Source organism: Hypanus sabinus, chromosome 7, assembly GCF_030144855.1.
Source record: "Hypanus sabinus isolate sHypSab1 chromosome 7, sHypSab1.hap1, whole genome shotgun sequence".
Taxonomy (NCBI): Eukaryota; Metazoa; Chordata; class Chondrichthyes; order Myliobatiformes; family Dasyatidae; genus Hypanus; species Hypanus sabinus.
In genome coordinates, this window is record NC_082712.1 from 83,303,160 (window position 1) to 83,316,251 (window position 13,092).

General features: G+C 49.4%; 1 protein-coding gene across 1 annotated transcript in view; it reads right to left on the reverse strand.

The window, feature by feature from the left end:
* The window catches only part of LOC132396911 (solute carrier family 2, facilitated glucose transporter member 4-like), a 61,969-nt gene that overhangs the window by 33,138 nt on the left and 15,739 nt on the right, over positions 1 to 13,092 (reverse strand). The window contains exon 2 of the mRNA XM_059974997.1: positions 2,622 to 2,717. Coding sequence (XP_059830980.1) covers positions 2,622 to 2,717 — 96 coding nt within the window. The remainder of the gene's footprint in view (positions 1 to 2,621; positions 2,718 to 13,092) is intronic.

Consider the following 13,092-nt stretch of genomic DNA (forward strand, 5'->3'; position numbering starts at 1 on the left):
TAGCAGACAAGGTGAAGGTGAATCAGGGCTTCTGTAGATAACTTAAAATCAAAAATGTAACATGGGACAAACTTGGTACTCTGGAAGTTTAAAAAGATACCTATGTGTGGAGCTGAAAGAGATAGAAGAGATCTTAAATGGATTTTTTGCATCTGTATTTGCTCTGGAGATGGAGACAGAGTCTATAGACGTGAGGCAAAGCAGCAGTGAGGTCCTGGTCCCTCTACAGGTTACAGAGGAGGAGGAGGTGCTTGCTGTCCTGAGGACAATCAGGGGGGAGAAATCCCCTGTCCCCTTGGACCCTTTGGGAGGCCAGTGCAGAAGTTGCTGGGGCCCTAGTGAAGATCCTTGACCATGGGTAAGGCAGAGAGCTAACGTGCTCTGTTGTTTAAGAAAGGCTGTAAGAATAAGTCAGGAAACTAAGGGTGCTGAGCATGACACAGGGAAGTCATTAGAACATATTTTAAGAGACCGGATATATAAGTATTTAGACAGATGGACTGACTAGGGTTGGTCAACATGAGTTTGTGTGTGGTAGGTTGGGTCTAACCAGTTTTATAGAGTTTTTCAAGCAAGTTACCAGGAAGGCTGATGAAGGCAAAGCAGTGGACGTTATCTGCAAGGCCTTTGACAAAGCCACACATGGGAGGTTGGTCAAGAAGGTTCAGTCGCTTGGCATTCAAGATGAGGTAGTAAATTGGATTAGGCATTAGTTGTGTGGGAGAATCCAGAGAGTGGTAGTAGATGGTTGCCCCTCTGACTGGAGAGGTCGTTGCAGGAATTGGTGCTGGGTCCTCTGTTGTTTGTCATCTGTAGTCAATAATGTGGATGATAATGTGGTTAACTGGATCAGCAAATGTGCAAATGACACCAAGATTGGGGATGAAGTGAACAGTAAGGAAGGTCATCATGGCCTGCAGCAGGATCTGGACTGAAAAATGGCAGATGGAGTTTAATGCAGACAAGTGTGAGGTAGAAACAACCAGGGTAGGTCTTACACAGTGAATGATCGGGCACTGAGGAGTGCTGTAGAACAAAGCGGCTTGGGAATACAGGTACCTAATTAATTGAAAGTAGCATCACCAGTAGATAGGGTCGTAAAGAAAGTTTTTGGCACATTGGCCTTCAGATATTGAGTACGGGAGATGGGATGTTGTGTTGAAGTTGTATGTAATGTTGGTGAGGACTTACTTGGAGTATTGGGTGCAATTTTGGTCATTGTCCGACAGGAAAAATGTAAATAAGGTTGAAAGAGTACAGAGAAAATTTATAAGGATGGTGTTAGGACTTGAGTTATAGGGAAAGGTTCAATAGGTTAGGACTTTATTCCTTACAATGTAGAAGACTGAGGGGAGATTTGAAAGAGGTATACAAGATTACAAGTGGAATAGATAGGGTAAATGCAAGCAGGCTTTTTCCACTGAGGTTGGGCGAGACGACAACTAGAGCTCATGGGTTAAGAGTGAAAGGTGAAATGCTTAAGGGGAACACGAGGGGAAGCTTTTTCATTCAGCGGGTGGTGAGAGTATGGAACAAGCTGCAGTGCAAGTGGAGGAAGTGAGTTCCATTTCAGCATTTAAGACAAATTTGGATAGGTACATCGATAGTAGGGGTTATGGTCCAGTTGCAGGTTGATGTTAGTAGGCAGTTTAAGCGGTTTGCACAGACTAGATGGGCCAAAGGGCCTGTTTCTGCGCCATAGTATCCTGTGACTCCATGACTAATCTCTGCTAAACTATTGAGGCTTCTAGGAATATAGTCTGGTTTCCATAACCTCGTCCATAATTCATCCCGGGAATACTATACTGCCTTACTCTGCTTCCACTGAGGGGCAAGATATGCATCCTACCTCTCCCTCTCTGTCTTTTTCTCCCTTCATGGACTCATACAGCACAGAAACTGGCCTTTTGGCCCACCGAGTCTGTGCCATCCATTTACACTGACTTCATTTTGCTGCGTCCACAGTCCCACCAACTCCCCACAGATTCCACACCTCAATCACACCAGCAGCAAAATATACAGAGGTGAATTAACCCACCGGCCTGGCAGGTTGCTGGGATGAGGGATAAAACCAGAGTGTCTGAGGCAGGGGGAAGCCACATGGTCACAGGGAGAGGGTGCAAACTCCAAAATCCCCTTCTATGTCTTGTGTCATCTCTGGCACTCCATCAGGTTCATCCTCATTTTCAGTCTCCCTTTTGCTTTCTCCCCCCCACCCTCACTATTTCAATTCTCACTCCCTCATACTCTCCTTCAATCTCACTCTCACATTCTCACTTTCTTTCAATCTCTTAATCTCTCATACTCTTTCAATCTCTCACACTCACACTCAATCTCTCACTCACACTCAATCTCTCACTCAATCTCTCACTCACACTCTTTCTTGCCTCTTTCACTCACTCTCACACTCTTTCACTCTCTTTTTCAAACTTACCCTCACACTCTCTCTCTCTCTCAATCTCCCTCGCTCCCCCTCTCATTCTCTCTCTCTTGATCTCCCTCTCACACTCTCTCTTAATCTCTCATAGCTCTCAGTAACACACTCTGTTCCACAGATACTCTCTCATATTTCACATGTCATGCTCCTTCTCTCTCACACACTCACACTCCCAGCTTCTCACCTTCTGAGGAGCATTGATGACGCCAATGTTGTACCCGAATTGCAGGGATCCCAGTACAGCTGTGCACACGGCCAAGATCAGGGACCCTGTGACTCGCTGTAATACAGGAAGAAAGAAGAACGCATTAGGGTAACAGAAAATGTTCTCCCCCAAATTATTTTCAATTCCTGCCCCTCACAAACACAAAGAGACGAATTTCCATATAAACTATCCTATCTCACACTCCCAGGGTCAGACACAGAGTGAAGCTCCCTCCACACCGTCCCATCACACACTCCTGGGGTCAGGCACAGAGTGAATCTCCCTCCACACTGTCCCATCGCACACTCCCAGGGTCAGACACAGAGTGAAGTTCCCTCTACACTGTCCCATCACACACTCCCAGGGTCAGACACAGAGTGATGCTCCCTCTACACTGTCCCATCACACACTCCCAGGGTCAGACACAGAGTGAAGCTCCCTCTACACTGTCCCATCACACACTCCCAGGGTCAGACACAGAGTGAAACTCCCTCTACACTGTCCCATCACACACTCCCAGGGTCAGACAAAGAGTGAAGCTCCCTCTACACTGTCCCACCACGCACTCCCAGGGTCAGACACAGAGTGAAGCTCCCTCTACACTGTCCCACCACGCACTCCCAGGGTCAAGCACAGAGTGAAGCTCCCTCCACACTGTCCCATCACACGCTCCCAGGGTCAGACACAGAGTGAAGCTCCCTCTACACTGTCCCATCACACACTCCCAGGGTCAGACACAGAGTGAAGCTCCCTCCGCACTGTCCCATCACACACTCCCGGGGTCAGACTTCCTTGCCCTTGTCCACCGTCCCGACACACCATGGCGGTCGGTCCTTCCTCCCAGAGGTGAGGAGGGTCCCCACTGGAAGTCCCTTTATGCCGGGGTTCTTCCCATGCACCTGGGGGATCTCGGCTGGAGGGTACTGCATAGGGCAGTGCCCTGCAATAAGTTTTTCAGTTTGTACATGGACTTCCCACCCACATGCCACTTCTGCGGGCTGGAGGAGACCGTGTACCACATGTACATGGAGTGTGTGAGGCTGCAGCCTCTTTTTGCATATTTGCGTGGGCTGCTTCGCGCCTTCTGGCTGCATTTTAGTCCCACCCTGTTTATATATGGTCATCCAGTAAGGAAGGGGGCATGGAGGGATGAGGATGTCCTAGTCAACTTGCTCCTGGGGCTGGCGAAATCCGCCATCCGTGGGTCTTGGAAACGGGTGGCAGGAGGATCTCCCCGGGCAGACTGCCTGGCAATGTTTAGGGGGTATGTTCGTGCCCGGGTAACTATTGAAAAGGAACACGCGCAGTCCACTGCGGCCTTGGAGGAGTTTCGAGACCATTGGGCTCCGCGGGGTGTAAATGCCATCGTAGATAGGGATGGCAACATTCTGGTGTAATGTCTATTGTCTATTTGTAGTGCAGTAATTGTGTTTGCCACTGTTTTGTATATATTGTATAGCACCGAAATTTGTAATAAAGGATTTTGTAATAAAAAAAATGGGTCAGGCACAGAGTGAAGCTCCCTCTACACTGTCCCATCACACACTCCCAGGGTCAGACACAGAGTGAAGCTCCCTCTACACTGTCCCATCACACACTCCCAGGGTCAGACACAGAGTGAAGCTCCCTCTACACCGTCCCATCACACACTCCCAGGGTCAGACACAGAGTGAAGCTCCCTCTACACTGTCCCATCACACACTCCCGGGGTCAGACACAGAGTCAAGCTCCCTCTACACTGTCCCATCACACACTCCCAGGGTCAGACACAGAGTAAAACTCCCTCGACACTGTCCCATCACACACTCCCAGGGTCAGACACAGAGTGAAGCTCCCTCTACACTGTCCCATCACACACTCCCGGGGTCAGACACAGAGTCAAGCTCCCTCTACACTGTCCCATCACACACCCCCAGGGTCAGACACAGAGTAAAACTCCCTCTACACTGTCCCATCACACACCCCCAGGGTCAGACACAGAGTAAAACTCCCTCTACACTGTCCCATCACACACTCCCGGGCTCAGACACAGAGTGAAGCTCCCTCTACACTGTCCCATCACACACTCCCGGGACAATCAAGTATGTAAACATGACAACCCTCTAAATCTCTCCTCTCCATGTAATATTCAATGTTGTTTTTGTACCTCCCACAAACACTTGAGGAGCATAAAAAGTATGAATACGCAACGTCTTCATCCCAAGGTTGTGTTATGGTTAAGGTTAGGAACTAAAGGACTAGGGAGCTAGAGGGCATGGACTTAAGGTGAAAGGGGAAGGTTTAATAGGAACCTGAAGGGTAATGTTTCACCGGGGGTGGTGAGTGTGTGGAATTAGGAGCAAAGAGAGGCCACTTGGTTCCCCGAGCCTGCCCCGTCATTCATCAAGATTGTGGCTGGCTTTTGCCTTCAGTGCCATTTTCAAACATACAGAAGTATGTATGCGGTATACAACCTTGAGATTTGTCATCTCCAGACAGTCACAAAACAAAGAACCAGCCCTTTCAAAGAAAAACATCAAATATCAAAACTCCTCACATACAAAAAGTATTGCACAAACAGCAACAAGAGTGAAAACACAGAATCAAAGGGCATGTTTCAGTCCAGTGCAGCTCAGCGTTCACTATCTGCAGCCTGCCCCAATTCCAAAATCACCCAAAAGTAGAGACAAAAGAGTCACCAGAACTAGAACACACCATAAAAACGAATTAAGGTCCAAATCTACAATCAGGATGGTGGTGTAGTGGCATCAGCTCTGGACTTCAAGGCAGATGGTCCTGAGTTCAAACCCAGCCTGGGCCGCAGCAGTATCTGCATGAAGAAAGGCCTGGCGATCCACTTCCGTATCTCTCCACGAAAACACTAAGGACCCTGTGGTCATCATGAGGTCACGAAGAGTCGGACTCGACTGAACAACCCGCATGATTTAAAACTTGCTCCAGCACCAACCACCGACAGCATCGAGGAAGAGAAACACAAGGACCTTCCCTCAGTCTCAGCGAGCGAGAGACTGCCCCACACAGACGCCTTATCCGGCAGCAGGAACACTTGCTCACCTTCTGCACCCATCTCGATGACTTCCATTTTCCTCGATGCTTCAATTGACAAGAGATGGAATTGATCGTGGGCCTGGCACATGTCATCAATCCCCACCATTGTCCAGAAACCTATCAACCTCAGTGGCCAGGATTCCACAGGCACCCAGGGTACAGAACCCCGAAAGATTGCCAAGCTCTGGGTGGCAGGGTGGGGGGAACATCTCTACCAGAGGAGGTACAACTCCCTCCTTCCCTCCGCTAGCTTGTAGGTAATCCTTGGGAAAGGTGTAGCACCTGCTTAGCCTTCCCCCCCACCCCCTCACTCCATAATCAAGGATCCATGGGGTAGTCGTATGAGCAGCTGGTGCAGATCACAAGTCCTGGTCATGTGACCACTGACGTCAGGCAGACAATCTCTAAAGAGTAGTGATAATGGCTGGGGTCACCCATCTTGTAAAGACGCTGCCCAGAAGAAGACAATGGCAAACCACTTCTGTGGAAATATTTGCCAAGAATAATCATGGTCATGGAAAGACCGTGATCACCCACATCATACAACAAGGCACATAATGATGATGTCAAGTGACATGGCACATAATGATGATGTCATGTGACATGGCACATAATGATGATGTCATGTGACATGGCACATAATGATGATGTCATGTGACATGGCACATAATGATGATGTCATGTGACATGGCACATAATGATGATGTCATATGACATGGCACATAATGAATGAATGTTGTCTACTTGTGTTGGCTACAGAAATTCCATGGATGACTGGTGATTCAGCAGTTACATTTCTAGATGATCCATATAGAGCAGGGGTCACCAACCTTTTTTATGTCATGGACCCCTATCGTTAATGGAGGCTTCATAGACCCCAGATTGGGAACCCTTGTTCCAAGGAAGCAGATTTATTGAGAATGTCCACAAGGAAATTAATATCAGGATTGTATATTGTGTCATAAATGTCCTTTGATAATAAATTTATTTTGAATGTTGTGGTGTTCATGGACCTGTCAGAACTCTAATGGTGGAAGGGAACTTCCATCAAAATGTTGAGTGTGTGTCTTCAGGCTCCCGTTCCTCGTCGCTGGTGGTAGTAATGAGAAGAGGGCATGTCCCAGATGGTGAGGGTGTCTCATCATAGATGCTGCCTTCTTGAGGCATCACATTTTAAAGAGGGAGGACTGTGCCCTTGACGGAGCTGACTTCGTCTACAACCATCTTTCAACCTATTTCGATCCTGCGTGTTGGAACTGCCGTACCAGACGGTGATGCAACAGCCGGAATGCTCTTTACTGTACATTGGTAGAAATTTGCTCGGGTCTTTGGTGACTCTGCTCACACTCCTAAGGAAGTCGAGCTGCGTTCCTAGCTTCTTCATGCTTGCATCAGTGTACTGGGGCCGAGGCAAATCCTGAGACGTCTTCGGAACGCAGATTCAGAGTCTGCACTGTGGGGAGACACTGACGACACAAAGTGCCCACTTTGTTTTCTACCTCCTGTACCTACTGAAGCGGCCACTGAGTGTGTGCTTGTGGCCTTCTGCTGATGTAGATTCGACATGCTGTGTGTTCAGAGGTGCTGCTTTGCTCACCACTGTTGTGACATGTGGTTATTTGAGTTCCAGTCTGGCCATTCTCCCCTGACCTATTTCTTTAACAAGATGTTTTCACCCACAGAACTGACACTCGCTGGAGGTTTGTTTGTTTTTTGCACCGTTCTCTGTAAACTTGAGAGACTGTTGTACATGAAAATCACTGGGATCAGCAGTTCCGGAGATACTTAAACTACCCCGCCTGGCACCAACAATCACTCCACGGTCAAAGTCATTTAGGCCATAAGACATTGGAGCAGAATTAGGCCACTTGGCCCATCAAGTCTGCCCTGCCCTTTGATCATGGCTGATCCATTTCCTTCTCAATACCAGACTCCTGCCTCTTCCTGTAACCTTTCACCCTCTGACTGATCAGGAATTTATCAACCTTCTCCTTAAATATACCCAGTGACTTGGCCTCTACAGCCACCTGTGGCAAAGAATTCCACAGATTCACCACTCTCCGGCTCAAGAAATTCCTCCTCGTCTCTGTTCTGAATGGATTTTCCACTGTTCTGAGGTTGTGACCTCTGGCCCTAGACTCCCCCACCATAGGAAACATCCTCTCCTCATCTATTCAATCAACATTTTTATATCACCTTTCAACATCCGATAGGTTTCAATGAGGCCCCCCCACCGCATTTCTTCCAAATTCCAAGGCCCTGAGCCATCAAACATTCCTCATCTGACAAGCCTTTCAATCCCAGAATTATTTCAATCCTGACGAAGGGTCTCAGCCTGAAATATTGACTGTTTATTCCTCTCCAGAGATGCTGCCTGACCTGCAGAGATCCTCCAGCATTTTCTGTGTTCCTCTGGACTTCCAGCATCTGCAGATTTTCTCTTGTTTATAACGACAGTACGACATGTTTAGAACACAGAACAGGTACAGCACAGGAACAGGCCTTTTGGCCCTCAATGTCCATGCTGACCCAATTAAACTAAACCTACTGGGCACCAGGGTAGCACAGTGGTTAGCGTGACGATATTACAGCTCAGGGCATCGGGGTTCAATTCTGATGCCATCTGAATGGAGTTTGTACGTCCTTCAAGTGCTCTGGTTTCCTCCCACAGTCCCAAGAACTACCGGTTAGTAGGTTAATTGGCCATTGTAAATTGTCCCGTGATTGGGCCAGGGTTAAGTTGGGATTGCTGGGCGGCGCGACTCGAATGACCGGAGGGCCTATTCCACCCCGTATCTCAATCAATAAATAAAAATCAGATTCTGCCTCCACACAATCTCCATCCTTCTGTATCTGAATCTAACAGTGCCACTCTCGTATCTACCCGTTCCAGGCACCCAGCTCTCTCTGATCAGACTGGATAGGCACTTGGGTCCGGCACGGTCGAGTTGAGCTGTGTGCTGTGGGGCTCCATGACGAAGCCGTTTTCTAACGTGGTTCCAGAGCCGTGCCAGTAAAGAGTCATGTCAGGAGGTGTCCAGCCGAGTCACAAGGGGGAGGTATCATCTATCATGTTCAGGTGATTTAAAGCACGGTCTTTGCTGGTATCTATTTTGGGGAGGTGAGGACGAGTGAGACTGAAGGAGTGAGGGAGCGAGGGACACCCAGGGCAATCCTGATCCCAGGTGCTGCCTGTGTCAGTGAGTGGGAGTGTGAGTGTGAGTGTCACACCTCTTTCCCTCACCCTGGGCATCTGACCTCTCACTCTCCTGAACAGCCCCCTGGCACTTCACTTACCCCTTGCTCTCCTCTGACCCTTCATCTTCCCCAGCCCACATGCCCCTTAACCCACACATTCCTCTGACCCTTCAATTTCCATTGACCTTTCACCCTACATTGACCATTCCCCTTCTCCACTATCCCATCATCCTCCCTCCATTGACCCATCGCTCTCCTCTGACACCACACCAATCCCCATCAACACTCTTCACTCTGTACAGCACTCACTTTCCACTGAGCCCCCACTTTCCCCTGACTATGGCCCCTCACCCTCACAGATCCCTCACTCTGCACTCACCCATCACCCTGACCTTTCACTCTATACTGACCCCTCATCCTCTGCTGATCTCTTGCCTTCCATTGACCTCTCACCCCACCCTCTCCTGACTTCCCACCTTCCACTGACCCCTCACCCCTTAGCTTCACCCCCTTGCATTCAGGCTTTACTGAGCAGCTAAAGCCCAGCCGAAGGTCAGAGTCACCTTAAACCTGCCCTTCCGTGCGGCGGGTGACGTAGGGGAAGGTTTGTTTGATTTTCACCCTCTCTGAATGAGATACCTTATCGCTTCCTGCAAACTTCCCCTTGCCACCAATGTCATTTACTCCTCCTCTTTGGGATCTCGTTATCAAAGGCAGGACCAGCAGTTATCGGCCCTCCCTTACTGCCCCTTGTGGAGGTGAGCCGCCTACTGGACTGCAGCAGTCCCTCTGGTGAAGGTTTTCCCCTCGTGCCCTCAGGGAGGCAGTCCCAGGTCTCAGACACGGTGACGGTGAAGGACTGACAGTAGGCTTCCAAGTCGGGAAGGTGTGTGGTTTGGAGGGGAACCTGTGGGCGGTGGCATTAACCTGTACCCACGGCCCTTAGGGGTAGGAGGTGTAGGTTACACCAAGGGAAGATACCTTAAACCATTAGGAAGGTGATGGCACCTAACAGTGACTCCTTTGCTGGCATCTTCAGAAACAGCTCTATTTCTATCTTCTATATCTCTTATTTTCCCTTTCAAGGTTCCTTTGAAGACCCCGACCTGGAGTTACATGCTAACTTCGGTTCTTTGCAGAACTGGGACCCGCTCTCGGGGCCTCACGAGCAGCCGTTTCTCGATAGGCCAAGGACGTGGCCTGGAGGACCAGCGAGCCAGATTCTCGTGGCACTGGAGGCGGGCGGATTCGAAGTCGGTGCCGCTGCCTGTTGTGTCGTGGGAGCACGGAGAGGGTCGGGAGCAGTGAGCTGGCTGCTGGAAAAAGCGACGCAACAGACTTCTAACACCGTAAACCAGCGAGTTGTTTTGTTATGTCTGCCCTCTCGCTGAGAAATGGGACACCTCTGTTTCCCTTATTCTGCAGAATTCCAGGTGAAGAAGTAGTCTTTGGAGTACTGCAAGTCTCTGTCTTTACCGGTGCTTCGCTGCACACTGGAGTGCTCAGTGAGGGGGTGCCGATGCTCTTTTTGCCAGTGGGGAGGGTGGGGAGGGGTCGTTGCTTTACTGCTGCTTGTGCATGGGAGGGGGGAGCTGGGGGGGGGGGGTTTGGGGTTCTAACATTTAACTGTCATTCATTCTTTGGGACACTCCTCTGTTTTTGTGGATGCTTGTGAAGAAAAAGAATTTCAGGATGTATATTGTATACATTTCTCCGACCTTAAATGTACCTTTTGAAACCTACTGAATCCACAATCTTGAGAAAGAATATAATCCTGATTCAGGTAACCCACCCCACCCCCGCTGTGTTTCTTTGCCTAGAGTGTGACGCACTAGGGAATGCAAGAGCAGAAGGAGAGGTTTGAAGCAGGTGTTTCAGGCAAGTGTTTGTTTTTTTTTTAAACATAGAGCGCGACAGCTGCCTGGGACTGCTGCCAGGCATCGTGCTGTTAGCGGGTACAATACAGACAGTTAGGTACATTTTAGATACAGACATGCATTTATATAGCTTTTGCCCATTACACCACCGGCATTTAGGGCAGCAGTGAAGGTCCTCCATCCAAGGAAACATGGAGAGCATCCGGGGGAGCTTCACTAGAAAGATCCTGTGAATGAAAGGCTTCATGTACGAGGAGCAGCTCAGGCTCCAGGCCTGAGTTCTGAGGGTTGGGGAGGAATCGCTTTGAAACCTTCCAGGTACTGAAAGGCTTGCACAGACATGGAGAAGATGCCTCCGTCAGTGGGAGAGCCTAGTATCTGTGGGCACAGCTTCAGAATAAAGAGGCCTCTCTTTAGGACTGAGACGAGGAGGACTGTCTTCAGCCAGAGGGTGGTGAATCGGTGGAGTTCATTGCCACAAACAGCTAGCTAGGCCAAATCAGTGGGCATGTTTAAAGTGCAGATCGTTAAGTTCTTAACTGGTGAAGAGATAAGGGGAGAATGGAAGAGAATGCAGTTGAGAGAAAAAAAGGAAATGGGCCATGATTGAGTGGCAGAATGGGCTAATTCTACTCTTATACCTTATGGTTTGGGTATCGGGGTGGAGATACCGTATGTCTCTTTTTCTCTGCTGGCCCGGACAAGGTGTAGCCCCCTCCCCCCCACACCGCCCCAGATCAGGGTCACGTGAAGCCATGGGGGCAGGTGGTGGATGATCGTATGAGCAGCCGGAGCAGATCACATGCCCTGGTTATGTGACCACTGACGCCAGGTAGACAATCTCTGTGGCTGGGATCACCCGTCTTGTAAAGACACTGCCCAGGAGAAGGCAACAGCAAACCACTTATGTCGAACAATTTACCAAGAACAATCAAGGACAAAGACCATGATCGCCCATGTCATACAACAAGGCACATAATGATGATGTCATACAACAAGGCACATAATGATGATGCTATCTTACAGTTCTATCACTCACCCCATTTGTTTCCATCTCTCCCCCCCCCACCCATAATGCACTCTACCAATCACCTACCAACATCTGTCCCTCCTCCCCCTCTTCCTCTACGGACCGACTGTCTCCCTCTGCTCCCAGTCTTGATACAGGGTCCTGACCCAGAATGCCAACCATCCCTCTGCCTCCGCAGATGCTGCCTGGCCCTCAGTTTATTTACTGAATCCTGGCTAGTAATCCGAGCTAAAGTCATCGCAAGGTCAGTGCAGACAGAGTGCTTCACAGCCCAGACCGAGGCTCTGACCTCTTCCGTTCATACTTCCATAGTGTTTTAAAGAATTTAATTAGAGATACAGCACAGTAACAGGCCTTTCTGGCCCAACAGCCAATTCAAAGATTCAACGTATATTTATTATCAAGGTGTGTAAACAGAATACAACTCTGAGATTCGTCCTCCCACAGACAGCCACGAAACAAACACCACGGAACCCGGTCAAGAAAACACCCAACGCGCGGAGAAAGAAGACATTGGGCAAACGGCAAAAGCGAGCGGACAAGACGTAGATTATCAAGCATTAAACTAGCAGTCGGGTGGTATTCAGCCTCGTGCTGCTGTATGCCGCAGGTCCATCCTTTGCTGAGGCGCCCCAGACCACATTGATGGTCCTGATCAAACTGCTCAAAATCAGCAAAAAAACAAGTGACTAGGAGAATCCAGGAACGCATGCAACATGAACCCCAAAGTTCACCCAAAACGAGTCCACAGCCTACCCTTGCAAAGTGGATCCCAAGACACACCCGTGTGACCTACTAGCCAGAACGTCTTGACAATGCGGGAGGAAACTGGAGCACTCAGTGGAACCCAATGCAATACAGGGAGAACGTACAAACTCCTTACGTACAACACAACTATTCCAACAATCCCATCCCCCTGCTAGGTAGTGTAGTGGCTAGCACAACTTTATAGTACAGGCGACTCAGGTTCAATTCCCCTGCCGCCTGTGAGGAGTTCAAATGTTCTCCCCATGACTGCCTGGATTTCTTCACACTGTCCAAAGAACATAAGAAATAGGAGCAGGAGTCGGCCTTCTGGCCCGTCGAGCCTGCTCCACCATTCAGTAAGATAGGAGCAGGAGTCGGCCTTCTGGCCCGTCGAGCCTGCTCCACCATTCAGTAAGGTAGGAGCAGGAGTCGGCCTTCCGGCCCGTCAAGCCTGCTCACCATTCAGTAAGATAGGAGCAGGAGTCGACCTTCTGGCCCGTCAAGCCTGCTCCACCATTCAGTAAGATAGGAGCAGGAGTCGGCCTTCTGG